Raw genomic sequence first — 27,574 nt, forward strand, 5'->3', positions numbered from 1 at the left:
AACAAGCACTGTATGTACCAGTCTGCCTTCAGATACACCACCCGGGTGGAGCACAGACACTGGAGCTGACCGGACTCTTTCGAATAATCTGGACTGGACCTTTATATTCAGTACAGACTTCCTTCCTGTTGGATTAGTTTGGCTTTAGAGGAGTTATTTGAGTTTCGGTGGCAGCATCTTGGACTACAAGGTGATAAAACTTGGATCTTCTCTGTCCTGTTCACAGCGGTACTTGTACTTCGTTGCCCTGTGAATGCTGCGGTTGGCAGGTGACCCTCAGAAAAGAGGAGGAGAAGTGGTGACCATGTGGATCCCGACACCCAGCATGACCGTCCCTCAGCGGATGGTGCTGTACGGGACGTGTGTTGTGGCGTTGATGAACTCAGTGGGCCTTCTGGTGCTCCTGGTCCAGCAGAATCAGCAGCGTGCCTGGCTGGAGCAGACGGAGGCGAGGTTGACGGAGGTGGAGCAGAGCTCGGTGGTGGAGTTCCTGCAGGAGGTGCCCAGGGGAGCGGCGGGGATGCGAGCGAACGCCGGGGAACACCCACAGTACCAGCAGCAGTACTCGAGGAACAAGAGGAGCGAAGAGCTGGAGAAGGAGCTGCAGGAGCTTCGGCAGGAGGAGGAACAGGTGCTCCATTCGCAGGAGGTCAGCCAGGAGGTGGGAGGGGAAACAGAGAAGAAGAAGAAGGATGAGCTGAAACACAAACACCGACACGGCCAGAGTTACCACAAGGCACATGTGCAGGACGACATGATGATGATGATGACTTACTCCATGGTCCCGGTGAGATGAGACACCTGCTGGCATATAGATTTCTATACTGTACAGTCACTGTGTGTAGTCTCTTGTAACGCTCCTGGGACCTGGGAACATCAGGGGCTCTGCAGGCTCCTTGTGCAGTGCGTGGTTTTGATTTATTGGAGTTTTTCAGTATAAACTCTAAAAAATAGGGACATAACAATAATGCTTGGGCCTTGTATTGTATGGGGGCCAAAGTTACAATCTAGTTTGTGGGCCTGTATAATTTACCATAATTAATTTTATTGTGATCACATGGCGCTTATTCTTAAATAAATCCTTTATTAATCAAATTACAACAAGCTTATAATGAATTGAAAAATGGAACTTTTAAGAACATAATGCGCAGACTGTGGGTGAAATTTAGAATAAAAGTAAATTCACTCTTGTAATTAGCATTTAGTTCTACATATTTACTTCACGGCATTTACAGTTAGTTAGCTACAGTAAGTGATTACTTTGCAGATACATTTTCTACTAACTATGATCAGTTTATGAAACATGAGGCATTGATACAGATTTAAAAGCCAAACAGGATTTAAAAAGAGGTTTCTTTACATGGTCAGTAATAATAATTCTATGTACTATATTAAAAAACTTCTTCCACGGGCATTTTGCTGCACGAAAACGTTTTAGATTTGATACTTAAAGTAAATTTTTCAAATATGGGGTCAATGGTGGACCAGAATTCATTTTTGCTACAGGGCCCCAAAGTTGGTTGGAAAACAATTTTTTTTAATTGTATTCTGATAATTTTGTCCTTCTCTTCAGATCAAATTGCTGATCGACATTTGTAACAGCACCAAGGGAGTCTGCATAGCTGGTATGTCTCAGTAATTTAAACATTATCATGTGTCCAAAATATGACTTTTCATTCTCTCAACATCCTCAAACCTTCCGTTGCAGGACCTCCAGGACCGCCTGGTGAGTGAACTTTATCCTGGATCCAAAATGTTACACCTACCAATGCTGTACAGTACAGTAGGTCTCCTTTGTGGTGTAGTGACCCATATCCTTGCTGAATATGTTTCCCACTCAGCGCTCGGTGAAGATTTTTTTTTTGTGTCACTGTAGGTTTGCCTGGTGCCGATGGTTTGCCCGGCCTGCCTGGCCACAATGGGACTGATGGCATCCCAGGACTGAGTGGACTGCCCGGGGCTGATGGAAAGAGAGGGAAAAAAGGTGAGGAACAAGTGACTCACTATTCTCTTTTCCACTCACCATCCACTTGTATTAATGCCACGGGCGATGCTGGCCACTTAAGTGAAGAACCACTGGCACAATGCAACAGTGAAAGGGTGGAGACAAAAAATCACCAAAATACTGCAAGAACCTAAAATCGCACGCACGCACGCACGCACGCACGCACACACATTACGTACCAATACATTCAGCCTCCTGATCTATCTGTGAATCATACTGACATCAGATTTTCATTGTGAGTGCAGTCTGCCGTATTTATGAATGACTGAAGAGGTCCAAGCAGCTGATGCCTTCCTCTCACATTCTCCACTAATGTTATTCATCTCTGTGGTTTTGGGCCTCGGCTGAAAGAAGCGGAAAGTGCTCTCCCTGTGTTCTCCCACATCGCTCTGTTCTCCTCCACAGCGGACGACGTGATTCACCCCCAGCAAGTCAATGGATTCATTCATGTTTATGAGAATAGGGAAAAGTGTACCGAGGCTATGAACGTGATCTTGGAGCTATTTTTTTGTCCTCCACAGGGCCACCAGGTGAGAACGGAGAGCCTGGTGAAAAAGGAGAGCGAGGAGAGCCTGGTCCACCCGGAGAGGATGGGCAACCATCCAATGACGTCATCATCGAGGGCAAGTAGAGCTTTCGTCACATGGACCATTTTGCATCCCCCCGACTGTGATATCCTCACAATCCACCTATTTCTGAAGCCAGGTGGTTTAAATGTTGTCCCCTGTTCTTTGCATCAGGTCCTCCTGGTCCCCCAGGACCTCCTGGGCCCATGGGCCCTCCTGGACCTCAAGGACCTCCCCGGACACGGCACCACAGAGCCCACCTTCAGGCTGCTCAGACGCTGGGTGAGAGTCCTGTTTTGAGACAAATGACATTGACATTTAGGTGTTGACTGCTGGAGTTGTGGAATTGTAGATGATTATTTGTCCATTTATCCAAGCACTTACAACAGACATGGATGAAAAGTTATTCAAGTGATTAGAAAGTTGAACATTTTTAAATGTGAACATCAAGATACCTTGTTTTGTCAAGTATCGATTTGTGTGGTGATTAAATAACGAAAAATTACATTATTTCCGACAGGGCTGTTACACGCAATTCCAAATGATGAAACTTCATCTGTGATGAAGCTGCAAGAGAAGCCCACGAAAAAGAACGGTGGGTCCACGTGTGCATTATGTGAAATGATGTGCGGTAGAGTAAGTAAGCATCTGAGCTCGTTGTTCCTTGGTTTACCCCTCAGAGTGCCTGATCAAGTCTCTGATCAACCCCAGGAACGTGACGAAGATGGAAAGCACATTCGGCACATGGATGAGAGACACCGCCCAGGTGAACGACGAGCGGATATGGGTGGCAGAGCACTTTTCTGGTAGGTAGGCTTACAGTCCGCACGAATACGGACAGAAGATAGTATTTCAAATCCAGGTTAATACTGTTAATGTAATACACCTATGCAAGACTGTAAGACTTTTAATATGCAGTATTGTTGAACATTTCTCTTGCTCCTCCCCAGGTCGTGTAGTGAAGGAATATGACAGCATCGCCTCCTTTCAGAGCAACAGCAGTGAAATTGTAGATGTCAGGAAGTTCTATCAGGGCTGCGGCCACATGGTTCACAATGGTTCCTTCTATTATCATATTGCTGGTTCTTCCAGCATTGCCAGGTAAGCCTAAGGACGATGGTGAGTTGGGTGCTTTGCTTCAGTTTCCCTTCATTCCATTAACAAACATGCTGCTTCGTTGGCCCACAGATTTGACTTTCACACCAAGAAGCTCCACACTCTCACCATAGACAACGCTCTGTACAACAACCTCGCCTACCTGCTCCACAACTCCAAGACCTACTTCAAGCTGGCGGTAGATGAGAACGGCTTGTGGCTGATCTTCGCCTCCAGCGTGGACGAGAGTGTCACCGTGGCCCAGCTGGACCAGAAGACCTTCTCCGTCACCACCTACATCAACACCACCTACCCTCGCACCAAGGCCGGCAACGCCTTCATCGCCTGCGGTGTCCTGTATGTGACCGACACCAAGGACACCAGGGTCACCTTCGCTTTCGACCTGCTGAAGGGGAAGCCGGTCAATATGACCTTTGACCTGAGGTCTCCCGGCGGAGTGCTGGCAATGCTCTCATACAGCCCGAAGGACAGACACCTGTACGTGTGGGACCACGGCTACGTCCGGCTCTACGTGGTCCACTTCATCTCTGATGATTGAAAGACACAGTCTGAAGATGACCGACGACATACAGATCAACCTCCCGTCTCCCAACTCCTCACTTCATCCTTTGAAACAGGTCATACTTAGTTGTTTTTCAGTCTCATCTTTATCCTCCTGTCACACAAGGAAATCAATGTTTGGTCAATAATTAGCAATACCGTCAAAAACCATATATTGCTGTATTTATATCCTATTTGTAATGTACATGTGAGATTTTTACTAATGGTGTGATAACGTTTTATAATTTTTTTTATCAGAGTTCACAGTTGATACAAATCAAATTTATAAATAATCCTTCGTGCCCGTTGTGTTGTGAACTGTTACATTATTTTGTGTATTTGCATGGCAGTTGTCTTTTATTTATTTTTGTACAGATGTACATGTACGCCTTCCTCGCCCTGGATATATATGTCTACATAGAGTCAAACCTGCCTTTGTAGAGAAGTAGCAGGGTCCCTGGTCACTTATTCCTCTCAACACGAAAATAAAAAGAACAAGTGTCAAATCACCCTGATGAAATCAAAAGAATTTATTCACTTTACAAAGGCAAAACTCTGACCATGACCTGTTCTCTCACACACCTTTAGGCTCAAGTGCCCATCGAAGTGTCCACCCATGATACTGGCTCGTCTTTCATTATTACATGCACACGTACACACTGGCACACACACACACATCAGACACTGGTAGCACTATTGGTAAAACGCAAAGGATACATACAGCACACATAGTGGGCCGAGAGAGGGAGAGAAACACAAATCTCTTTAATAAATACCATACAAACACTTAACAAAAGTCACAACTAATCCAGCTGGTATGATACGAACCAAAAAATAAAGAAATGCTTCCATGTTTGTACAAGCTGTTGTGGTACTATATATATATATATATTGGATAATTCATATATATATATATATATATATTTATTTATATAATTTATATATTAAAACTATTTAAAACATGTTACTACTAGGCCAAATAAAGCCAGACATTCATTTGTATATAACAGTTTCTTCTTCAATAACCTATTTATTTGAAATAAACTTTTAGTGTCTCCAGAATTTGAGTGCAAATATCTATCTCTTATGGACGAAACGGTAAAAACAACTAGCGAGGTAACACCCACACACACTTACGTACAGTAGACTGTGTTGCACATCTCCCAGTCCGATGCAGTAAAACCCCTTACATTCCTAAAATAAAAGGCAATAAGTTAAATAGTTTGACAAAGGAATGGCTAAACAAACAAACAAACATAAATAATTTAAATGTAAAAAAAAAAAAAAAACTAATTCAAGAAAACCTTGTGCAAAACTAGAAGTGAACCTTTGTGTTTCTGCTCTGAGTGGGCGTTTGGGTTTGGACCAGACGGATGGAAACATTGACATCACAGTAACAGGAGTAAAACACATCATCTTCCAAACAGGAATGTTCTAGCAGTGAGTTTGCCGCACAAACAGGCATTTGAGGGCAGGTGAGCGGGCAGGCGTAATGATGGCGCACACAGCAGAGTGAAAACACACCCCACGAACCAACCCCCCCCTCCGGGCCAGGTTGAGCCCACACCAGGTGAGGCCCGAGTGAGTGAGTGGCAGCCAGTGAACTATGGACAGGGGGTGGGGGTGTCAGAACAGGAGCAATACACCATCATCTCTTCCATAAGGGCTGAGAAAAGCCGGGCAAAAAGGCAGGGGGGGGTGGGGGCCAAACCATTGAAACAAAATGCAGATTCCAACAACTCGATTCACACCGGAAACCACTGACTTAATAACAAACCACAGTGCTGGTTACAGTAGATGCTAAGAGATTTCAGCTGTGGGCACAAAATGACGACAGTTACACACTTTTTAAAGTTTTTGCTTGAGCACTTTTACAGAGCACTATCAATAGACCTGTGATTGCACCGCGTAACGAGAACAGGACATGCATAGCTTCCCTATGGACACACTCTAAGTGTAGAGATTCTTCAATAAAATTACAATAAATCTAGCTTTAAAATCAAGTATGATAACTTCTGTTCGCAACTTTGCTTTCAGCCTTTTGGGGAAAAAAATATTTGCAGCTCTGTTTGTCATTCTGGGTTTGATTTACGTCAACAGTAAACCCATGAACACTGCACACTCTGAAAGATGCCAAAAGCGTGGTGGTCTTTTGACCGACTTGTCCCCCATCAATTATTCTACTAATGCCTAGTGAGTGTTACGTAAGCCTTTTTGTGTTTCGTCTTTCAGTCCCTTTCCTCTTTGGACTCTCAAAAGTGGAAGTAGGGGAGTTACAGGACGTCAACCAAGCTGCTGGGGATATTGTAGCGGTCGGGGAGGACCCTCATCTTCAGGGTGCCGTCTGCTCCGCAGGTGAAGATGCGATTCCCCGGCCGCGTCTCCACCTGCATCACACCGGCGCCGATGTTGCGGAAGATGGACTGCTTGGCATGCTCGCTGCTGAAGGAGTGCATGAGCCCGTGGCCGGCTAATTTCCACACCTGAAGACGGAGAAGGCACGAAAAGAGGCATAGCAGATGTTGATTTGTGTTTTAGTTGTCACTAGAGTTGCCAAGTGCAAAATTCAGTATGTAAGTAAGTATGTCTGTTTGTGAACAGCACATAGTTGACAACTGAAACCCAAGAATGCTTTGCCATATGCAGAACAGTATAATGAGCACTAAGCATTTGCCTACCACCAACTTAACGTTTAATAACAGGTTATATATTGTTTGTTTAATCTGAACAAAAACTTGTGTAACCAGCGGAGTGACGTTCAAACAAAAATCATAAAAACTTCGTGGTTCCTGTTTCACAAATGTGAGGGTTTGCTGTTTTCTATTATACTGAATATCTTCGTGTTTCAGTCTGTTGGTTGGATAAAGCAACAAATCAGCTGAGGCTGTATGGAACTAAGATGGTATTGTTATTTTATCAAACAATCGTGTAACTGAGAATTCAACTGGCAGATTTATTGATCCATTTTTATTCCACCCAGTCAATTCACTTCTCCACTATGCAGAATATGAAAAAACAAGGGGTAATTTTCTGAACTTATCTTTTTACCCAAAATAAGACATTAATCCTCAGTATGACTGTGAAAGATCGTGTGCTGTGGCGGGTCAGTAGGTGAGTGTTGGGGCCTGAGTCACCTTCATGTTGCCCTCTGCGGAGCCAGTGACGAAGAAGTCCTCGAAGGCATCCAGTGCGAGGGCCTTGATGGCTGAGTCATGGGCCTGGAAAGTGTGGAGCAGCTGCCGCTGGCGGATGTCGAACACGCACACAAAGCCCTTTCTGCCTCCAGTGATCAGCAGCTGCTGCTTGGGAGCATACTGCAGCACAGTGGCCCCGTTCTCATGGCAGGGGAACGCTGAGAGAGTGTGTGGGAAGCAATGTGAGATTGAATCAAATAAACAACGGCAGGGAAAATCATTCAAATTTGATAGTTTGAGGCATTTTTGGATTTCCTACCGTGGATCATGGTATTGCTTGGTGAAATCAGAGTATCCCACAGGCAAACGTTTCTGTGGGCAAATAAACCAAGAATAGTATGCGTTAGTCTACACTAACCGAAAAAGAGTAGTGTTGGTTGAATAGTGGTGTATCTCAGTGCCGATGCTGACCTGTTGTCGTTGGACTGGCCAGCCGTGGCGATGAGGCTGGAGGACGTGATGAAGGCAAAGTCACCGCACGTCTTAGTGTGGCACTGCCAACTCTGTCGCGAGGAACAGGGTGAGGGGGGAGAAAAAGGAGTGCATATTAATCTTTAATTCTATATCAAGAGGGGTGGTGAATACAGAGGTGAGGGAGGTGGGAGATGACACCACTCACCAGGTACGGTTTGGGATTGGAGGATGTCTGGTTGACCTGCCAGAGACTGAGGAAGCCCTCTCCATCAGCGACTCCACACTACGGGAACGACACAGAGCGATCAAAACAATCACACCAAATAGACAAAACACTGCAGTGTGTGTGTGTGTGTGTGTGTGTGTGTGTGTGTGTGTGTGTGTGTGTGTGTGTGTGTGTGTGTGTGTGTGTGTAACTACCTTATTGCCCTGGGAGTTGAAATAGAGCCGGGTGACTCTAGCGTTGCCTGCTTGTCTGAAGCAAATAAGCTGTTGAGGTCTGTTCCATTCAAACATTCTCACACTACCGTCCTGAGCCCCTGTCATGTCTGACACAAGAACAAAAAGGAAGACCGACATGTGGCAAAAGAAAAAGAGAAAGAAGAAATGAATAAAGACATATTATGTAAAACTCTTCTGGTACACTGGCGATGACTAGATATGCACAGGCACTTACAATACTGATATATGGGGTGGGATGTCATTCTCTTCACATTATTCAGATTCCTCTTCATAATCTGAAAAACAGGATAAAAACATGAACATGAAACACAATTTACCAAGTGTGACCTCACTTGATTAAACATTCACACTTGATTCACATTCATTAAACTTTAACGGATTTCGACTGCTTTATGGGTTTTCACTCAGACTGAAACTTTGACCGTGTTTATTTTGCATATTTCAACGCGAGTCGACAGACTTTTAATTTTCTTCAGGAAGTTTGGGCCTTTTTCAGCTCATCAATATTTCTGTTATGATTTATCAGTTTCTGCAAATGTTTTCCTATTTATTTTTTTGGGGAAGTTGGAGGATGTTGGATTTTTACTGCAGAATAATACAATGCTCTAGACTGATGTTAAATCTCTTGGCTGTTTAAAGTCATAGAAAGCTGTTTCTGCAAACATATTTAATGTTCATCTTGGAACTTGTTGACACGAGGACAAAAATATGAACAAAATCTTTCTTTTTAAAACAGTACAATACACCCCCTTCCATAATTCACTGAGCCTCTATAGCTCCCATTGTCCTGTCTTGCTCAGTGCATCACCCTCAACATTTATCAACATGACTGGGACATGGAGAACCCTGGCTGCATGTATGCGTGACGCAAATCTGTACCTTGGGTAGCCAGCCGCCTGTGAGAGCTGCTGCTATCTGTGTTTATAGGCATCCATCTCTGCCATGGAAACACAACTCCTCCCTAATACGGCCTACATAGACTCAGCAGGCTCGCTGTTTAGTCGTCGTGGCTCAGTTTGGTTCAACAATGATAAGGATTAAAAATACACAAGACTGCAGGACCAAATCCAAGTGGTCCAGTGCCATTCTGAACCTGAATCAGAGGCTCTTTTAAAGTCTACATTTGGAAAAACCCTATGTTAATGAATTTCTAACCCATACAGCTCTTGGGGACCACAGGTTGTCAGGAAATAACAGTCATACCCCAGGTACTGCGCTGCACACAAGCTCCAAAACAGAGCTTAGTTTCCCTCTGGTGGCAAATTCTAAAACTGCATTCCCATTACTGTTTGATTGTGTTGTTGTTGTACGTCTAATGTTTGTAGTGAACAAGTCCGTACCACACTGGCTCCCATGCTGGTCTGCCCACTGCCAAGCCATGGCATGGATGCAGAGACCGGCATCTGCGGTGGTGCAAAGGGGACAGAGCTGGCCTGGGCGATGTTGGTGTGAGAAGAACGGTGGTCTATGTCGTCAGAGCTGCAAAACAAAACATAACCACAACATTTCAGTTAAAGGCGATTCCTTTTAGAGATGTCTGCAGTTTGGGGATATAGAGCATTCAAATTGTTTCTTTGGGGATTCATTTTCCGCCATGAATCTGACCTGCGGGACTCCTTATCAAAGTCCTCCCCTATCCAGGTGTAGGGCTGGACAGCCACTAGAGTGGACACGTCCACCTCCTGGACGTCGTGAGTGGAGGCCAACACTATCTCGTTGGAGTTCGCCTGAGAAAGGAGGGAAGCAGGGAGGGAAGGGAGATGAGTAGGGTGGAAACGATAACGTTAAACTTCATAGAAAAGAGCAGATACGTATAAGTTTTTGCAGAAAGAAGTTCCTGGTAAGGATTATGTAATTTAAAAAAATTATCAGTGTGTCTCTATGAACTCATTCCTTGGAAACAAATGACCATGGTCTCTCCAGGAAATTATTTTTATGGGCTTGTAAAATAAAAGGTTTCCTGATATTTTTTTTAATCACACACACAACTGACCTTATTAATGGCAAATGCCATGATAATATCAGACTCCTTGTGAATGATTTTCGCCTTTCCTCCTGGGTACCCAAGATCCGCCTCCACCTGGAAAAGCAAAGAAAAAGAAAACATCACACTTTAAGAAACGCTAACGTGACAGGGTTCTCATCTTCTTGGAAAAGAAATCAATGCTGAGTAGCCTCTTCTTCAGAAAATACTAAAAATATGGCACTGTCTTTTGGACGTCAAATCGCTCTATCAAAATATTCTCACTTCACACGAAAGTAGCGTAAAGTACAGACACATTCACAAGGGGAGAAGAGCAATCATAGGAGAAGGTAACATGTAAAGATGTAAAAATAAATATAAATGATTGATTTGAGATTCCCCAGTGATTAAAAAAAGCCTCACGCAGCCTTGACAGTGAGCATGCAAGTTAGTAAGTCTACTGAATGTGCCAACGCAAGTCTTTTATTTAGATTTTTTGGGGGGGTCCAGCAAAAACAGTCCAGCTAGAAGGGAAAAGGTGTGAGACACACAGGGAGATGGGTTATTGGAAGGGATCGAATGTGAGGTTATGTGAGTGGATGCTAAAAGTGTCCCAGTGAGAGGAAGAGATCAGATGTTAGATCTAAGTGTAAGAACCTTGAATCGATTTTTTTTTTGCCAGATAAATTGTCAGTGCAGTCACTATTGGTCCAAGCTGGAGAGGAGACAGCGATAGCTTCACCCAGTTTTGTGCCACCTCCAATCATAACCTGCAACCCTGTGAGGCTGGTGCAGAGTAATTTTTTTTCAAGTTTTATGCACTTGCTCCTTCAAGCTTGGCTTTACAGTGACTCTTCCAGACAGACGGACGGACGGCTGACGGACAGAGCCGGGCCCTGTGCTGGTACAGTAAATGATACTACCTTATAGGGACGGCTAGCTCCTGCTATGCAGTTTTGGCTTATACGGTCCATATGGTTCTCTACAGACTACACAACACACACGGAGGCAACACAAACACAGAACACAGCAACACAGCACGACACACAAAACACATGCACGAACACAGAAAAAAAAAACATGGAATAAAAACAAAATGAAAAAGATTGACATGATGTATACTTGGTGATCAGATGTCTAATCTCAATCAATCTCATTAGCAGGGAGCAACAGTCACGTAGCTGGAGATATGAGCTGTGGATCTGCTACAAATCTGAAGTAATCTCAATAGTCCAGTTAGCAAAAACCAAAATGATTGTTGTGATAATTATAAACAAAGCATTTGGGACAATAATCACAGTAGGTTTTGGCTAATTTTGGACAGTGATTACATATTAATCGATAGCTCCAGACATCAGAGATGTCAGTGTTTTTGATTAAAGATGTGTATGGAGTCAAGCCCATGATAATGACAACAAAAATATCAACAACACAGATAAATGCTCAGTGAACACTCTGTGTGCTACAGTGAAATGATGGATGGATTAACATGGGCAAAGACCCGATTTCAAAATACCCCACAGATACAGGCATGTAAACATGAATTTTGGTCAGTGATCATCTTTAAAATATAAATATATTGATAAAACCTCAATATATCATTATCTTCAAGCCCCAAATGCCGAAGGACATATTCTTGCTTCCGTTTTCTGTTCCTCTTGGTAACATACTGTAGACAAGAACTAAAATCTAATGAAATATTTAAACTGTATTGGCCCAAATATATATAATAAATATAATCAGCCCCTTTTACAACACCTGTTACATGAAAAAATGATGACATGATTGTCCTTTAATGACTACATGTATCTCACTCATCACAATCATTATGAGCATCATGTTTCACATCGGCCAACTTAAAGATTCTTTTTTATGTGAGAAAGTTGCTTTTTTTAAATGTAATTTTCAAGAGGATATAGTTATATTTGGGCCAGTACAGTATCTGTGTTAGGGTAGGTGAACAAAAATAAATAAAAAGAAAAATGCATAGATTCTGGTGTAAATGTGACTCAATGGCAGGTTTAATCATATTCGCAAATGAACACTGAAGGGGGGGGAAACAAGCAGACATTATTTTTAAGGGATGTGGGCAGCTGACCTCACTCTGCTTCCTTTTCTTAGTAAAGATGTAACGTATCAAAGTCTCCTGGAGAACTTCCTGTTTGACCAGGAAGTGCCAAAGACGACGAGCTGGAAAGGACTGTTGGTTCTTTGTCCTGAAAGAAAAAATACAGACAAAGATTTGTTGATCACATTCCATTGTTGATAACATTGAATGTGTTAAGATCTGATACTGTCTGTAACAGTTAAGTGTTAATGCTTGAAGTCACATGCAATGTTGCTAAAATCTCCCAGCCATGATGTGTGTCTATATTTTTGCATACTGCATATGATTTAATACTTACTTGAAGGGTGTGTTGTCTGGCTCCAGCATGGCCTTGTGTCGGAGAATGGCAGGGCCACCTCCTGCGCTGAGGTCAGTAGGGTAAGTGTTGATGTAGTTGGGAGGCGGGCCGTCAAACTTGTTCATTCGCTCCAGGAGAAGCTGTTCCCAATTCTCTAAAGTCTTCAGCACAGCGTTGCAGAGAGGGGAAATGACTGGCAGGTCTGTGACATAAACACATTTACATATACATGAATATATACAGTAGTACCTCCAATGTATATTTAGCAAATTATTCTCAAAATATACAAAAATATCTTCATTTAGAATAAATCCTACTGTCTATTTGATTTAAGAAGCTGCTTAGGCTCAATGATGAGGTGAGTGGTACCTGTGAAGTCGAGGCCGGTGAGAGGGAGGAAGTTTTTGACATTGTGATGAGCCAGTTTCACCATGACCAGGCGGATCAGAGTCCAGCTATGCATCACACAGGCAGAAAAACAGAAATGCATGAAGATTAACATCACAGGTTCCAAAACTGGATGATATATATATATTAAAAAAGGACAAAGGCTGGGTTCTACCTGTAGGAGTTGGGGTCAGAGTGCTCGTTTATCTGTGTGTCAGAAAGGAAGGCGTCATCATCATCTTCGTCATCCTCTGCGCCGCTCTCGTCTGAGTCACACAGAGCGTTGCTGTCCGACAGCGGCAGGAAGGGCTGAGAGGGAGGAAATAATGATAGAGAGAGAGAAATCGACTTAAAAAGGCCAGAAGATTATAAACCAGTAAACCAGAGATGTCATCAGTCACTTCCACAGGGGGTCGCTGGGGTCGCGTTCAACTTCTTACCTTGGCCACAAAGTAGTCCCACATGCTCAGCTCTGGGGGAATGAACTTCTCCCGGTATGCGGGTCTTTCCGCGGGCACTGGAGGTGGGTTGACTGGTGTCTCCTTCACGGGGCGTCCAGGAACGAGCATCCTCATGTTGAACCTGCGCCTGTATCGGTCCACGTCCTCTGCTGGGGGCTGGGGGGGAGCCACTGGATGAAGGAGAAGAATGAAGAGATAGTACCTTTCAAACACAGTGAACTCTGATCAGGTCAATTTGCAGCAGAGGATGACCTCAGACTCAACGTCACTTTAGGAAGGTCAAGAAGTAGATCGGAAGGAAGTGACCTGCATTCACACTCCTACACAGAGCACAGTACACTGTACATCCATGATAGTTGGGGGAAAAAACTTCTTGCGGCCGCAATATAACTTTAATAAGTCAGCACATGAAAAAATATCAATACACTTGGAAGAGAGGAGATGCAAATGCACAAATACAACCATTTTGGATGTAGGCACAGGGCAAGACTCACTAGGCTGTGCACAAGCCTGCACCATCATCCTGGGTGACTATCTCTGGCATCGCACCAGACAGAACAAGACAAGACACAAACCAGAGTGGACACAAACATACACGCGCACACACACACTACAAAGACCATTGCATAATTGAATCAGTAAATATTTGATACACAGAAAATGCTTCAAACAATGGTGAAGTTGTTGAGCAGTTGTGTGCTAAGCATTTTTTATTTCTAGTATCCACAGCCCTTGAAAGAGGCAAACGTGATGAGATTGGTGAATGTTTAAAAATGGTTGTTAATTGGAACATGACAGGGAGGCATCAATATGCTAAACACGTGTATGACTGTCTGTTCGTGACATGCATGTAAGTGTGCAGCAGTAGCAGCGATCAAAGGGTAGAGTCTTAACTCCAATCAACAGGCTGGCATTTAAGAAACCCCACCTCCTCCTCTCATCCACCTCTGCAAAAGGCTCTTGGCTTAGCCGAGAGCAATCTGACTCTACTGTGATATAGAGTCTAAATGCCAGCTCATATCTTCCTCCCCCACAAATACAATGTGAGCACAGGTTTGCTCTGGCCTAACCAATATGGATGAGCAGTGTCGGGTTCAGTCAACAGATATTTCTACAAATCTAAAAATCTGGGGGGGAAAAAGCTAAAACGAGTCACACAGGAGCTACGATCTATCTAGAATGTAGCTATTTCCTCTTCTACAAACTACTTGACAAAAACAGAACTAGTTACGCAGTTGCAGCTCTACAGATCAGGAGTTTAATAACTTCTCAGGGTGTACCTGGTTTAGTCTCTGTTTCACATTTATTCTTTGGGGGTTGCTCAGCCTTCACCTCTGAACAATCTTTGCTAGGCCCAGCAGTTGCTTCAGTGGTACAGCAGAAATGACAGTGACATGAGCATAGGGGACATTACAACATATACATGCAATGCAATACACTCACACGCGCACGCGCACACGCAGCTGTTGCCTTATCATAACACTGAACACAGATGACTGTCTTCATAGCACTAGTGGGCTTTGTTGTTTGTAATGGGCATTCAGTAGCAGCTGCACAAAAGAGAGAGGGCTACGTCAAGCATTTGCAACAACGCAAACCTGTACATTTACCATGCACTGCAATCCTGCAAACCAGCACTGCAATCCACCAGCCCAGTTACTCACAGCTGGCCTTAGTTGCTTGTGCCACAGTGCCCAACCCCTCCGCCCTCGAAAAGGGAGGAAGGGGTCGTTTGGGGCGCTGGGTGTCAGTGGGGATGGGAGTGGGGTTTGGGGTGAGGCTGCTCTGCTCAGGTCTTCCTGTCTCTTCTTGAGACTCCTCTGGCCTGGCTGCCTCAAAATCAGCTGGCACTGGGACACAGGGTAGAGGGCAAACTAACACAGGAATCTAAAACAGCAGCAGCATCTCAGGAGCATGAACAGGACAGGACTAGGTGAATATCGGTTTAATCATTTGGATAGACCAAGAGGGATGGAAGCATTGCCTCAGATTCATCAGATCAGAGAGAAGTCAGGTTGTAGAAAGCCAACAAATGGAGGAGAGGGAGGTAACAGGAAGAGCAGAATAAAGGGATAAGGACAGATAATGTAGACCGTGGAGAGGACTTCAAACAACAGTGACATGATGGAAATAAAGGTATAAGTAGATAACTGCAAAATGATAATTTTACCTGGTGGGGCCTCAGGCCTCTTTGGCTTAACAACGAGTTTGGCCCCTCCTCCAAAGACAGCGGCCCACATGCGGTTGTTGAGCGGGTGTGCAGCCAGGCGGAAGAGTTCATTGCTGCTTTGAGTGCCCAGGCCATGAATGAGCAGCGCAAGATAAACAGCCACGACCGCTTCACACAGCAGCACGTTGAGCCTTGGCTGGTCCTCCTCCCTGGCAGACGTCAACAGAGAGATCAGGGACGACACACCTGCAGAGAGAGGACACAGATTGACTGGTAATTTACAAAAATAACTTCTAGTGACATACAAAAACACAATCTCTACACAATACAGAACACCCTTCTTTTCTTTTCTTTTGGCGTTCACGATGGCGTGATCAGTCTCTGCCTTTCCGTTTCCTTCCCAGAGGCCATGAAGCTCCTATTATAGAACACCATCTGCCTCGCTGCATAAACACAGACTGCCCTGCTTTGCTCTGCTCTACCTCATCCGCTGCTTTTCATACACTCAATCATGTCTTTGATGCTTTCACACATTTCTCCATGCGTTCTGTGAGGAATATAATCTCTCACAATTTCAATCTCATTAAAACTATTTTTTGAGAGAAATGTGCCACTAATAAGCAAAACCTGATAATAAAGTTGTTCTTTAAAAAAAACAACTAAAAAAACTAAATTTTTTTTTAATTCTCTGCCTCTAGTATAGAGTTTAACTAATTTCACCCAGTGGTAGGTGAAGCAAGGGACTTGTTACCTGGCCATTGTGCAGGAGCGGAGTTGGGAGTTACATGTTCTTCAATGCTTTCCGTGCGGAGTCGTTTCCTCTCACTGAGTAACAGGCCCTGGTACACCATACCTGTAAACTGGTTGGCCTCTGTCTGGGTGCTGCAAAGCCAACAACAGAGAGGTAAACCAGGAGTCTCAACCACACAAAACCAATGACAACATTTTACCAAAACATTTTATTTCCTAGAATGAAACGAGAAGATAAATAAACTTCTCTTTTCTGTGCTGGAGTCAGAGTGTGGTTTAGACGAGCTTAGCATCAAGCAAATTTCCAAAACTACTAGTTTAACTAACACCTATTTTGTCTTTGAGTGAATATAGCAGTGAGTGAACTTTGGGAACGCAATAGTGAAACCAACAACACCCAAAAAAAAGCATCTATGGTGCTGTAAAACATTTTCATTTCAATGTGTGCAATTAAAATCATGCAGAGACTGTCTAACCTGTGGCTCTGCACTGAGGCACAGTTACCTGTAGCTATGGCTGTCACACAGTGCTTGATAGATGCAAGCAGACAGAGAAGCTGCTAGAGTGTGTAGAGTATTGACCTGAGGGGGGAAAAACAGACACATTTCATTATTCAGCACCAAAAGGAAACATCAGATGGCTGTGAAAATGTTGTACGATTAAATATACACGAAATTAGATTATAACTTGAGTTCTGACCCGATCATCCATGATGTGAGGATGTGGAGTGGCCTCCATGTAGGTGATGGTGTGGAGGATGTCGTGAATGTGGTTGCTGAGGTGGAGAACGGGATTTGCTATGACCGTCTTGGTGGGCGCGATGCAAGCTGATAGCAGAGGCAGCGTCGTAGGCAGAGGGAGGGGAGACTGCAGCTGTTTCACCGTGGTCTCCTACGTGAAACAAGAGAATGTGAATTTGATTTTGCTGAGCAGAGATTGATTTTTGATGGATCCTGTGTCGGTGTGCATGTGGACCTGCTGGCTCTCCTGCAGAAGGAACAGAAGCTCCATGCGAACAGAGGTGACTCCCCCTCCCTTGGCTCCATGGAGGCTGCAGTAGGACAGAAACACCCTCAGCAGGGCCTGGTTCTTCCTCAGCCACGCCTTGCGTCTCTCTGAGTGCTGCTGCTTGGCCTGAAGACGACGTCGCTCCATCTGGTGACGCTCGTAGGCCCCAGCCTCTGTCTGCTCCAGGGCCTCATCTGGTATGTCCACCGATGCTGTACGCTCTCCCCTCCGCTCCACCTCTGAATCTTCCTCCTTCCCCTCCACCTTTGTGTTGACAATATTTAAGGTCAACCCCTTGGAATAAGACCCTACTAAAACCTTGCACAGCGTAAAGGAATATAAATCGAAAAGATGGCTTTTTAATATTATATATAAGTGTACCTTGTAGTTGCAGATCTTATGCATGCCTGCGATTTCCTTCTCCAGCCAGTTGTAGAGCTGAAAGCGGAGCTTCCCTCCATCCACCTCAAAGCCTGTGGCCAGTGTACGCAGCTCTGTCATCAGGATTTTCAAACAGGCACGGAACTTCAGCTGCTCGGCTATCACATCCACCTCTGACTCACCCTGAAACATATGAGAGGGAGGTAAAGCAAAGCATTTAGCCTTTCTTACTGGTCACTCGGACATTTACTGGAGATTCTACAAGGGAAAAGTCTGGATCATTATTTGCGTAGCCCCACTTCAGTGCATGTCTGAAAGCAGCTTATACCACATAACTCATTACAGGAACTGTCCTAGTCCAGGGTTTTTTCTTCACATGAAATCACAACAACAGACTGTTTTCTTTTCGAGGATTAGGAGAGACAGTTTTAAGTTTATATAGTAATACCAGACTTTGCAAAAGGACAGAAAAAAACTGTCAGTTTTAAAAAAGGGACATTTTCAATGTGTCATGCATGTGTAATAACGTTATCGTTCCCGTATTTGTAATTGTTATAATGGATTCTAGTACAACATTCCTACCTGTGATTCCACTCTTTGGAGTCCAGGCCCGCCAATGCCTGAGCCCCCGTCTGTTTTGTTGTCAGGCTCTGGTTTCTTCATTGTCAGACCATCATCATCATCATCATCATCCTCCTCATCTTCATCATGTTCTTTGTCATCTCCCCAGTCCAGCTTCAGATCGTCTTCCTCAACCTTCACCACAGGTTGGCTCCAGTCCAACCCACCTCCACCATCATTTCCTCCCCAGGTTTGGGAAGGGGGTGCTGGTGAGCCCCAGTCCACACCTCCCTGGGTGCCATTTTCCAGGGGCTGGGTTGAATTTAAGTTGGCCTTGGATGACGCTTTGCTGAGAGGTGAGGAGCTACATTTTTTGGTAACTTTGGGAATCTTGGATAGCACTTCCAGAGCCAGAACTGGGCAGCCCACCTACAGAAGATGTAGATACCATTAAAGCCAATAAACACTTCCTAGAGAATATAGACACTTTGCGTGTTGGATTTTGTAATTAACATTTTATCAGACAAACAACTGTAGTGAGAGGGGCAGATTAAAAAAACTAGCATTGAAGTGAGTGGTCGCATTGCTGATGAGCCCACCTTGAAGTGTGCATTTGCTGTAGTGAAGAACAGTTTTCTCTCTATAAGGTTGATCTCAACTGCGCTGCTCTTTTCAGAAGTGAGGCCCACGGTTGTTGCTGTGCCCTCTGGATTTGCAAAGTGGCGACGGATGATCAAAGGGTGTGTCCTCAGGTAGTTATAGAAACTAAACACCACAGGGTTGCAGGATTTAACCATCTCATCTAACACAGGGGGGGGGGTGAAGAAAAGGGAGAGGAAAAAGGAGAAGCCTTTAAGATTGCATACAATGCAAATAATGATCACAGAAAACAGGTTTCGTGGCTCTTGTCCAAATCCTCTGATCATTGATTTATGACTGAAAGGTCTGCAGGCAACTGACCAGGATTCTCATCATCCTCTTTGGGGATTCGCTCCAACAGTGTGTCCAGGGCTCGGGTGTAATCCTTCATAATCCAGTAGGCTATGCTGCGGAGGAATGGGTCGGGGTGCAGTCTGGAACAGTGGTAGCCACTTCCATCCCTGTTACAGCCCAGCACCTTCTCATGAAGGAGGCCTTGGCAAGTGGAGGAATTCTCAAAGTCAGCCTCATACAACCTTGCTACTATCATGGCTAACTGGAGATCCTCCATCTTCTCCATCAGCACCTGCACAACGAGGTGAGACTGGGTTAAAACTGCAGATTAAACAAGAAATGTAAGTACACATTTAAGTAGAGAAATCTGAATAATCTTAAGGTAGCAATTTTCACAGCTACCAAATAATGTAACCGACGCTTACAAAACTCATGTTTCCATGTATCCTTTTTTGACTATCTGCGTATTTTGACTGTGTGATATGGAAACCTCAGGCCAAGGGAAACCGTGCAGGCTTTTTGTGCATGTTATCAGTGTAATTTAGACTTCTCTCATGTGATTAAAAGGCTGCAGGATAAACAGCTCTCTTAAGAACAGATATCTGCACTGTTATTGATGTAGTGATTTTGCTGTCCCATTCAGACAAACCTTTCGCTCTCTGTTTTGTTTTTCAGCTTGTTTACACAGTGAGCGAAATGGAAATGGAGTTCGAGCCCATTCAAAAATGATCAGTGTCTGTGTATCATGTGTGTGTCTGAAAGTACAGATGATTGTGTGTGTGTTTGTGATTGTGTGTGTGTGTGTGTGTGTGTGTGTGTGTGTGTGTGTGTGTTCTTCCCACCTCTATTGCGTCTTTGAGTGATCCAGCCAATAGAAAGAAGGCAGCGGACTGTTCAAAGCGCTGCTTTCCCAGCAACGAGAAAGCATTTTTCAGAGCTGCCTTTCGCCAGCGGTCTTCGCTGAAGTTGTTCTTGAAGAACTGAGTCATCTTCTCCTCGTGCTGAGACCTGAGCAAAGGGAACCACACAGCTCAGAATCCCATCAAGGTTTTGTTAGGAGTCTTCACTGGTATCAAACATAACTCACAAGTAATCATGTGTTCGGTGACAGACAGTCCTACCTGAAGAGCCCCCACAGGACAGCTTTCTTCTTCATGGCCAAGTAGAACAGTGCAGCATCTAAAGGGTCGTTGTGTCTCTGGAAGGCAGCTTTAGCTAACTGATAACACACACAAAGTAATTAAATCAGTCACTTCAGTTTTCAGTTATTGTCTGGAATCATGTTCAGTGCACCTCAAGAAATAAAATATCAAAGCTCTAACTGTGAATCACAAATCTTTATTTAGCTACTGTTAAAGACCTTTGTGCATTAACTTTTATTGTTTTCTCTTTCTTTTTAGAATAGCTGCTTAACAATCATATACTGTACAAATGTAATCTTCATTGTGGGAAATACATTTTAGCTAGCTAGTACAGAGAAGATGAATGTCTCCAGATACAATAAATGCCCCACTGACTTTGAATCCTGCAGACAGCGCAGGTTGAGCAACAAAAGATTTACAACTGACAGGAACACCTGACATGAATGATCATCTTTTTCTAGCATCACCGGGTGTTATTTTTTTTAAATGCACCTTGTATTAATATGTCTGAATTTGTTCCGGTACCTTCTCGACCATTTTCCGCAGAGTGTTGATGTTCCGTATCCACCAGCCCACTCCAACAGCTCTTAGCTCAGACCACTGAGGGTCGCCTCTCTGCATGGCTGGGATCATGTTCAGCTGCTCTTCCTCCGCTTCTGAGTGGAAGGCCCATGCAAAGTGGCATGTTGATAGGCCTGGCAGGGCAACCGACAGGGGTAGAGGGGAAAATGAGATATCTGAAGTTCAAAAATCTACAACTCATAATCGCAAGATCTGATTGTGTAGTGGCAATATTGTCACACAAAGAAAAGGAGACATAAATAATATATGTGTCACAACAGCAGTAAAATGAGCAGCGTGTTTTACCCTGGTGGAGTAGCTGCATGCGGTACAAAGGGGGCAGAGAGGTGAGCAGGCAAGTGTGAAGACGCATGGCCAGCAGGTACCGCAGGCCACACTCATCGAGAGCCTCACCACCTGTACAAAACACAACACCAGGGAAGTGTCAGGTCTGTCACTGTAAAATGCCAGAGAGCATAGACCTTTACAACTCCTGTATCACTTGAGTTCATTGAATCCTGTCAGAGTGAGACTGTCTCTGTCCCTGAACCTTCTTACCCTCCCTGTGCTTACTTAGCCCTGGAACAACCTGCTAATGTCTTCTTCTCAAAAGACTAAATAAAAAGGATGGAAAATTGAAGAAAGAAGAAAAGATAATGGAAAAAAGGGCAGTTCAAAAGGAACAGCATAAGCACTGTTGTTTATGTTCATAAATGTTTGATGGCTGGAGATTAACCCAGGAACATAGTTTTTTAGTTTGTCTATAACCTTTTGTCAGCTGAAATACAATATTATCTCTAACCAAGGGTAACAGTTAATGAAGTGGTAGACACCAAGGGGGGGGCAACATGCCAAATAACAATACAAGCCCATTCTGCTGGTATGACTCCATCTTGTATCTTGCTGTACATAAGTAATAAGACAATATTTAATTCATCCTACAAAGAATTATCTTTCCCCCCTGGAGGATCAGAGATAAAGGCTACATCCATACTACCACCTTTTCATATTAAAACAGCGTATGAAGACAAAAGCGATTTAGCTCTGTATTGGTGTTAAATCCTTGTCCAGACCAACACGCCTAAAATCATGTCACATGACCATTCACACACAGTACACATGCGTGCCGCTGTAAACACAAAGCAGTGTGTCTACCTATTAGTCGCTTATGGCAGAGTTGTTCACTTACAGAAAAAACTACAAATGACAAAGAACAATATTGAAGAGTAGGACAAGGGATTTTTTTTTTTTCTGGTGGAATTGTTACTGACAATAATAGTGTTTACAACGTTTTTCTTTCACCACTGGAAGTTGAGTCGTGACTGATTAAAAAATCAGAAAGTGAATGCGGATGACTACTTAGGTCGAGCAGCATTTCCAAACTTCTCAGTTTTAGGTGCTCGGAAACTCCGGAGTAATGTGGACGGCAGGTGTAAACGTAGCAGCAGTGATACATAGTAATGTGGATGTGGCCAAAGACTAAAGACCCTGGAGCTGGTCAGTGTCAGGTCCGGCACTTCGCAGAGGAGGATTCTCATACATGAAAGAACTTGAATAAATCAAGGTCACAACCAAAAATGTAAATGCTTGGGTTGCCACGGGTGACTGCCACGTTGATTTGAGCTAAAAATCCACACTTGAAAAAAGGGCAACATAGATAAAACTAAAATGTAAAAAAAAAATAATAGAAAAAAAAGATCAGCTGCCAAATAAAACACCCGAGAAACTGAACTATTTTGTTAGATGGAAATATGTATGATATACTGAAAATTGTGAAGACAATCAAGCATTTGATCATTAAACCTATTTCAGTGCTGTGTTACGATATAAGGTAGGGTGTGTTTATTGTGGTTCGATATCATATTTTAATGTGCTAATGACGCCTGTCCAAGAAACACAGACACAACAGTCTTTGACCTCAGTAAACATTGGTACAAATATCTTCTATGTTATTAATCTTCAGTACATATCACAAGTGCGATTACAACCAGCAGATGTACTGACTGACCTGTGTACTGTTGATCGGCGGAACTGGTGACCTCAGCACTGGTGGTTGCAACAGTATCGGCCAAGGCCACCAAGAACATCTGCTCTAGTCTGGTCAGCCCTGGTAAACTGGAGTGCATAAGGTGACTGGACAATACCTGGACACAAAAGTGAAGACGGTACTGTAAGTAGAAAGCGAGCAACGAGGAAACTCGGAGCAACAGGCTGAAAGGCATGCAATGATACCTGATGATTACCCTATTTTTAAACAGTAGATACTTCCTCACTGACAGAATATTTCTCTCATATATTTTGATTCTTAGCTGCTGATAAGCAAAGTATTACGATATCATCACTCACATAATTCCAATAAAACTGAAGAATGGAAAGGACATCTATTTTTTTATTATTTTTTTAGGGAGCCCACATGGACATTCCAATTTCCATTTTTTATTTTAATTGGAAATGGGAAAATAAAGCAATACCTGGGCATGCTCTGGTCCAAAGTAGGTAGGTCCATATTGAGAAAGGTTTATAACTCGAGACTTCTTCTCTGGTTTGTCGGTGGCGAAGTTGACAAAGTCATCTGTGGTAACTGCTTGCACCTGTTACCACAAAAAGAAAGAGTTTCACATTTCAGTGGACAACACCTTTAACAACAGAAATCACAGCTCTCTTAGTAACGTACCTGGAAAAGGTCCGCGTACTGGTCTTCTGTGAGGTTCTGGGATCCCTCGCCGTCAGCCACCTTATTTCCTTTTGCAGCCTCTTCTGCCCCCTTGTACGAGGTGTCCAGATCAGCCAACATAAGCGCGTACAGGGGCAGAGGAGGGATTGAGTTGATCTCCGTGTAGTCCCTGCCTCCGTCACGGCCTGCCACAATGGTGTCTTTTGCTGTGCTGCCAGTCACGCTGATGGTTCGGGACAGATGTCTCCTTGCGCCGCCCTCACCCGCCTCAACATCCCTCACCACGGCAACTTCCCCGGCAATACACTTTACCAGGTGAGCGAGGATGGCCTGTATAGAGAAGAGCAATGGACGGTGTTTACAACAAAGCAGATTAAATGAGATAGATCGTCACATGTCCAAAATGATCTATTAGACAGTGTTTTGGGGCTTCTGTCTTTTTGGTTAGTCTAGTCCAGAAAAGCAGGGCCTCATGCATCTAGTTTACTAGAGGTTTTAATCATTTTTACTATTTCTAAATAAAAAAATGAGAGCGTTACATAATCACTTTGCATACTTTGGAGTCACTGAATGTGGCAGACTCAGACTCACCTTGGCACGGCGAACCTTGCCCAGGTCCATGAGTTCTAGCAGCTGGGTGGGATGGTACTGTGGTAGAGTTGGGGACAGAGAGTGAGCTGCCTCAAACAGTCCCCCTTCCTGAAGTCCCGCAGGAGCACGAAGGGCCTCATCCACTGCAGCGCTCCCTTCAAACACACTCTTGGACCTGGCTCGCCCTTCAAAGACTGACGAGGAACCTGCGGTTTGAACTCCAGCAATGTCTGCCGATGATAGGTTGCCCTCCTCGCCCTCACCAGGCTTCTTGTCTTGATGCCACTGGGCATACACATGCATTTCGCAGTCCATGCCGACCACCAGGATGCCGTCCCGTACCCAGGACAGGGAGACCGGCAGAGACGGTGTGCCATCCACTGAGGACAGGAGGTCCACAGACCGAAGCAGGATCCAGCGTGAGCGGATGCCCTGTTTGATACTGCCCCCTAGAGGAAGGGTGATGACAGCCACCCCCTCTTTGCTGCTAGTCGGCTCATTGACCATGCCAGAGATCCGTCCATACATGAGAATGTTGGATCCAACGCCCACAGTGAGGATGTGAGATCCATCCTCCTTGGACAGCCAGTCCAGATGCACGTAGTGCTTTATGTTGGGGGAGCTATGGTCTCTGCTCATGTACAGGTCAGACCTGGAATGGAAAATATCATTATTAACTCATGAGACATTCAAAGTGGTAAAAGTACAGTTGCAGAGAGAACATGACACAAACACTTAAGCTGTGTTTCCCCTGACCTGCTGTAGACAAAGAGGTTGGAGTCCACACTGACTCTTGGATCCAGGGTTGACGAGGGTCTGGTGAACTCGTCCAGGTGGAGAGTTTGCTCTAAAACCCACTCAGATCCACCGGTGGACTCACACTCATAGATTGACACATGCATAGAAAAGTCTTTTCCAGAACCCTGCAGCTGAGGACAAGAGGAGCACTTAGTGTAATCTCCTGGAATATGTCAAATCTGATACTGTAGACACTGTGAAACAGTCAACCAGGCAATGTGGGCTCTGAAAACCCAGACTGCTCTGCATAAACCTCATCCCACATAATTCAAATGAATAATAGATACGGAAATGGACATAGATCCTCAGATAATCAGGTTTCATCACTTCCTTTTTCACTAAAGGCTAATGACTGTTTACACAGATTCTAAACACACTGCAATGTAGAATGTGAATAATGCATATGTTTATCTAATTCAGTTCCTACCTCACCACTCTCTTGAGGGTGATATATGGAATTGCTATATATTATCGCACAGTCAAGGCAACACTCACTTCATTCACTGCATTTACATATCTATTGGAATTGTCCACCCCAAGGTAATTGCCACACTTAAATAATCCCCACATTGCTACAGATTTTATAATACAATTCAAAGAAAATGCCTAAAAAAAGCCAAACTCTAATTTCCTACCTGTCCTTGCCGTGGCTGTTTAAAGGCCACAGCCAGTCTGCCGATGTAGGAGCAGGACACAGCTACAGGCCGCCCTGACACGGACACAGCACTGTTGTTGTCCATCTCCTCATTCATCAGGGCCCAAGGCTCCCAGCGATATGCCCGGTTGTCGCGCTCATTCTCACAATACCCATCATCGCCCTCCACAGCACATCGCCAGAACCGCACGCGAGAATCAGAGCAGGTAGTAACAATCAGGTACGGTGCCAGGCACACAGGGTAGATGGAGGAGGAACTTAGATGACCTGACAGCAAGAGAAGGCAGAACCAAAACTGAGAAAAACACGTTCTGCGATTTCTCTTTCATTTGGTAACAACAGAATGGTGTGGGTCATATGTGTGACAACTGTGTGCCCATCCCAACCTGCAGAAGGGGTGGCCCTGGTCACTTCCACCCCGTGGGGCAGGTCGAGCCGCTTGCTGTACACAAGCTTGGAGCTGAGGATGAGTTTGCTGGCTGATTGCAAGTTGGCTGTGGAGGCTGACCGAGGCAGGGGTCTGATAGGAGAGGTCTCAGGAGATGAGTCGGCATTCGCAACTTGATTGGGAACCATTAGCTGACTCTGGAAGCTATAATCTGGCCTTGGTTCATCTGTACAGGGAGACACAGGACTATTATAGACAGTCTAACCCTCAGTAGAGGCAGCTGGACAAAACTGGTTTACAATGCATGTTTTCATATTTAATAACATCCTGAACACTTCCAAGTAAGGCAATGACTATTCAGCTATGTTGACCCTACACTTACCAACACAGGCCTGCACAGACTTGAGGTGCAGGTGCCACATCTGCAGGACAGAGTTCCTGTTGAGATCCTTCTCTATCACCACCAAGAAGAACTTCTCAGAGAACGGCGCAGGTTGATAGTCTGGATTAAGTAAAATGACATTATTATCTTTCACACACACTAATGTATGCAGAGTTTTAATTCAACAATGTGCTTTACCTTCAGATGGAAAGGCCGGTGTGTATGCTTCCGGCTCCTTCTGAGGTTTGTAACCTAGAATGAAGTCCTCTTGGAAGACATGCAGCAACTGGGTGTTGGCGCCACACTGGATGCACATGGACACATCATCAAACAGGTCACTATGTTAACTGATCAGAAGGTTTCAGGATTTAAAGCTGAGTTGCATCTAAAAAAACCCACAGAGCAGCTCCGTACCTGGTTTGTGATGACGTCCAGCTCTATGATACAGCCAGGTCTGGCAGTGGACTGCTGGCTGACGATGTTAAAAACTTCGCCCACCAGTTTCTAAACAGAGACACGTATGGAAATGGTAACGTATCCATACTAGTGTGGTGAAACAATACTGCAGATTATGTTTTGAAAGATAAGGTTAAGGTGGTTGTTCTGCAGCAAGAGAGAGAGAAATGTGTATGTTTATGTCGAACATAGCCACATTTCCATGCATATGAGATCTGTGTGCCTGTGTAGAGTGTATTAAAGTTATTGTGAGTTTGATCAATGTGGTTGTATTAGATTTGTGACGTTTCATGGTTGATGTACACTCATCTTTGCTTTGAACACCATTCATGTTCCTTAAAGGCCTTTAGTTTCAAGACTTTATGTGTAAGAATCGGATACATAAAATCCACTAAACAGAGACATTAAAGATATTAACACATCCCAGTGAGCAAAAAAATAACAATTTTTGTGTCCACTCACAGATGTTTCAGGGTCTGACAGCTCATCCAGCAGTTTTCTGGCATCCACCACAGCTTGATAGAGACGCAGGTTTTTGCCATCTGATGCAACGAAGCAGGCGCTGGCGCTGTTACAATAAGTTCCTGAGGGACACAACACAAAGTTTGTAG

The 27,574-nt window shown here is 44.2% G+C and overlaps 2 protein-coding genes across 8 annotated transcripts in view; one reads left to right on the top strand and one right to left on the bottom strand.

Annotated features, from left to right (window-relative positions):
- gldn (gliomedin) lies at positions 1-5,226 on the top strand. The gene is made up of 10 exons (XM_047331436.1): positions 1-787; positions 1,574-1,625; positions 1,709-1,726; positions 1,877-1,984; positions 2,527-2,628; positions 2,746-2,853; positions 3,092-3,166; positions 3,252-3,377; positions 3,522-3,672; positions 3,760-5,226. The coding sequence occupies exons 1-10, from the start codon at positions 254-256 to the stop codon at positions 4,223-4,225; spliced, it is 1,740 nt and encodes a 579-aa protein (XP_047187392.1). The 5' UTR covers positions 1-253; the 3' UTR covers positions 4,226-5,226.
- dmxl2 (Dmx-like 2) overlaps positions 4,743-27,574 on the bottom strand; it is a 35,628-nt gene continuing 12,796 nt past the window's right edge. For 3 of the 7 annotated variants that reach the window (XM_047331431.1, XM_035627468.2, XM_047331430.1), the window contains exons 15-55: positions 27,426-27,547; positions 26,922-27,011; positions 26,706-26,811; positions 26,508-26,627; positions 26,124-26,351; positions 25,718-26,004; positions 25,041-25,213; positions 24,285-24,936; positions 23,694-24,023; positions 23,491-23,610; positions 23,028-23,163; positions 21,326-21,436; positions 20,984-21,153; positions 20,438-20,535; positions 20,159-20,324; positions 19,344-19,608; positions 18,983-19,185; positions 18,405-18,812; positions 17,823-18,005; positions 17,409-17,705; positions 17,133-17,324; positions 16,938-17,014; positions 16,435-16,565; positions 15,684-15,929; positions 15,178-15,363; positions 13,493-13,683; positions 13,228-13,361; positions 13,035-13,120; positions 12,666-12,867; positions 12,359-12,476; positions 11,184-11,249; positions 10,291-10,377; positions 9,903-10,024; positions 9,638-9,776; positions 8,512-8,572; positions 8,256-8,383; positions 8,041-8,118; positions 7,833-7,924; positions 7,681-7,733; positions 7,362-7,579; positions 4,743-6,710 (exon numbers count right to left, since the gene is read on the bottom strand). In XM_047331431.1, coding sequence (XP_047187387.1) covers positions 6,501-6,710; positions 7,362-7,579; positions 7,681-7,733; positions 7,833-7,924; positions 8,041-8,118; positions 8,256-8,383; positions 8,512-8,572; positions 9,638-9,776; positions 9,903-10,024; positions 10,291-10,377; positions 11,184-11,249; positions 12,359-12,476; positions 12,666-12,867; positions 13,035-13,120; positions 13,228-13,361; positions 13,493-13,683; positions 15,178-15,363; positions 15,684-15,929; positions 16,435-16,565; positions 16,938-17,014; positions 17,133-17,324; positions 17,409-17,705; positions 17,823-18,005; positions 18,405-18,812; positions 18,983-19,185; positions 19,344-19,608; positions 20,159-20,324; positions 20,438-20,535; positions 20,984-21,153; positions 21,326-21,436; positions 23,028-23,163; positions 23,491-23,610; positions 23,694-24,023; positions 24,285-24,936; positions 25,041-25,213; positions 25,718-26,004; positions 26,124-26,351; positions 26,508-26,627; positions 26,706-26,811; positions 26,922-27,011; positions 27,426-27,547 — 7,082 coding nt within the window. In that variant the 3' untranslated portion in view covers positions 4,743-6,500. The remainder of the gene's footprint in view (positions 6,711-7,361; positions 7,580-7,680; positions 7,734-7,832; positions 7,925-8,040; positions 8,119-8,255; positions 8,384-8,511; positions 8,573-9,637; positions 9,777-9,902; positions 10,025-10,290; positions 10,378-11,183; positions 11,250-12,358; positions 12,477-12,665; positions 12,868-13,034; positions 13,121-13,227; positions 13,362-13,492; positions 13,684-15,177; positions 15,364-15,683; positions 15,930-16,434; positions 16,566-16,937; positions 17,015-17,132; positions 17,325-17,408; positions 17,706-17,822; positions 18,006-18,404; positions 18,813-18,982; positions 19,186-19,343; positions 19,609-20,158; positions 20,325-20,437; positions 20,536-20,983; positions 21,154-21,325; positions 21,437-23,027; positions 23,164-23,490; positions 23,611-23,693; positions 24,024-24,284; positions 24,937-25,040; positions 25,214-25,717; positions 26,005-26,123; positions 26,352-26,507; positions 26,628-26,705; positions 26,812-26,921; positions 27,012-27,425; positions 27,548-27,574) is intronic. The other 4 variants (XM_047331435.1, XM_047331432.1, XM_047331434.1 and 1 more) reach the window with 2 other exon arrangements.

The sequence above is a fragment of the Scophthalmus maximus genome, chromosome 4, assembly GCF_022379125.1.
Source record: "Scophthalmus maximus strain ysfricsl-2021 chromosome 4, ASM2237912v1, whole genome shotgun sequence".
Classification (NCBI taxonomy): Eukaryota; Metazoa; Chordata; class Actinopteri; order Pleuronectiformes; family Scophthalmidae; genus Scophthalmus; species Scophthalmus maximus.

What these genes read in the sequence shown, in the direction of transcription:
- gldn (XM_047331436.1), top strand. Translation starts at nt 254, where the DNA reads ATGCTGCGGTTGGCAGGTGACCCTCAGAAAAGAGGAGGAGAAGTGGTG. An exon ending in TCAGGCTGCTCAGACGCTGG is followed by an intron (nt 2,854 to 3,091) that starts GTGAGAGTCCTG and finishes TATTTCCGACAG; the next exon opens with GGCTGTTACACGCAATTCCA. An exon ending in GGTTCTTCCAGCATTGCCAG is followed by an intron (nt 3,673 to 3,759) that starts GTAAGCCTAAGG and finishes GTTGGCCCACAG; the next exon opens with ATTTGACTTTCACACCAAGA.